Genomic DNA, 1,797 nt, shown 5'->3' with positions numbered 1-1,797 from the left:
ATCTGGTCGGTCAACTTGGGTCGATTTTGACTTAAAAAAATAAAACATAATTCGTATTTCTGTAATATTAAAGAATGAATATCATTATTTTAATTAATGATTAGCGGGTTTTAGAATAATTTAGTATTTATAAATGTATTTCTCTTATTTAACTTATAATCATCTACTTTATATTTACCATGTTTGATAATCATCTCTTTAGTCAGTCACCTATAATCCGCCTAGTAACTTTCGTAACCTTGTAATCGATAGAGGTTTTTTCCCTTCTAATTAGGGATATCAATCAATAAGCTAGTTCATTAAGTTTCTATCAATTCTTATTGTATCTTATCTTAATAATAATAATAATAATAATATATTCAAATAAAGTTAGGCTTTCCAATCTCAGCAATTCACCATCAACTTTACCAAGAACAAAATTCAACACAAAAGCTAACAGTTTATGAACTAAACAAACATCACTAAAACAACTACTAATTAACTACTAAAACTAACCCATGTTTGAGTTATATGAAGAAGAAGCATACCCATTCCCATTAACTCCATTAACACTTGCATATTGATCATCATCTTCTTCTTCCATCATCATCATTGGAGGCATCTCATTCAGATCAAAATCAAGAACTTTTCGGCCGCTTTCGGCGGATGTAATCTGACTAGACAAAGCTTGTGCACTTTCACTAGCTATCACCCCACCCCAGTGACACCTCTTGTGACCACCTAAAGCCTGTCCTGTTGCAAAAACCTTGTCGCAAACCTTGAATTGATGCACTTGATCATGTTCTTGAATATGATGATCAGTTGCTGAAGTAATTAACTTGTATTTGTTGTGACTTGACCTATGTCCACCAAGTGCTTGATGAGTTGCAAACCCTTTATTACAACTAGTGCATTTGTACTTATTATTGACAGCTAGTTCTTCCGTTACCGGTGCTAACGGAAGTGTAACGGCGTTACGGTCAACATCCAAATCCATCATCAGCTTCATCTTCTTCTTCTTTCTCTTTACCTTATGCAACTGACTGTCTATTTCTTCCGTAACGGAATCACCGCCGGCGTTAGCAAAGCTTAACAAATCCTCAACTGCTTCCAACAAAACGACGTCGTTGTTGTCGTTTTGATGATCAGCTGGTTTCAACAACGACTTACGACCTCTACGCTCCGTCACCGGCCACCGGCGTAGATACTTGGTCAAATCCACCACCACCTCATCATCACGACGGCGTACGAAGGCTGCCGGAGTGTTCAGTGGCGGTAGAATGCCACGCCAAAGACGCTCAGGGTGACACCTCATGTGACCGAAGAGTGATTTCATGGTAAGAAAAGTTTTACCGCATTGAGAACAAGTGGGTTTACCTTCATGATTCACACAGTTCATGTAATAACTGGGTTTGCCAGATGGTTTTGTGAAATTAGGGTTTTTATAATTTGTTGTTCTGGGTTGAGATTGAAGATGAATCCTCATGTGACCACCTAATGCTTTGCCTGAAGTAAACTGTTTATCACACTCCAAACAAACCCTTTTTGGTTGATCATCTTTCTTCATGGCTGTAACTGTAAGGTTATTCGGATTAATATTCTTGAGATTTAACTCCATGGATATCAAAATCAAGAACTGATGGTTAGCTGAAGAAAACCCTAATCTAATTACTAATATTCAGCTGGAAGAAAGAATTGGGGTTTTGAAGTAGCTAGTAGTTGATTGATATTGACAACGAACTGCTGCTTTGAAGGTGTTGAGGCAATTGACCATCACGTTCGACTTCGGTTTGCCTCTTGTTCCGCTTTATTAGCTAC

The 1,797-nt window shown here is 37.6% G+C and overlaps 1 protein-coding gene across 1 annotated transcript; it reads right to left on the bottom strand.

Annotated features, from left to right (window-relative positions):
- Nucleotides 1-490: 490 nt before the first annotated feature.
- LOC143584278 (zinc finger protein ZAT9-like) lies at nt 491-1,597 on the bottom strand. The gene has a single exon (XM_077066364.1). The coding sequence runs from the start codon at nt 1,595-1,597 to the stop codon at nt 491-493; it is 1,107 nt and encodes a 368-aa protein (XP_076922479.1).
- Nucleotides 1,598-1,797: the final 200 nt, after the last annotated feature.

The sequence above is a fragment of the Bidens hawaiensis genome, unplaced genomic scaffold (assembly GCF_021521415.1).
Source record: "Bidens hawaiensis isolate Kalapana, Puna unplaced genomic scaffold, B.hawaiensis_p1.1 tig00032901_1, whole genome shotgun sequence".
Taxonomy (NCBI): Eukaryota; Viridiplantae; Streptophyta; class Magnoliopsida; order Asterales; family Asteraceae; genus Bidens; species Bidens hawaiensis.
The sequence above is the reverse complement of the archived record's forward strand: the minus strand, read 5'-3'. Positions and strand labels throughout refer to the sequence as shown.

Bases quoted from the DNA above. Each gene is read 5' to 3' on its own strand.
- LOC143584278 (XM_077066364.1), bottom strand. From the start codon at position 1,597: ATGGAGTTAAATCTCAAGAATATTAATCCGAATAACCTTACAGTTACA.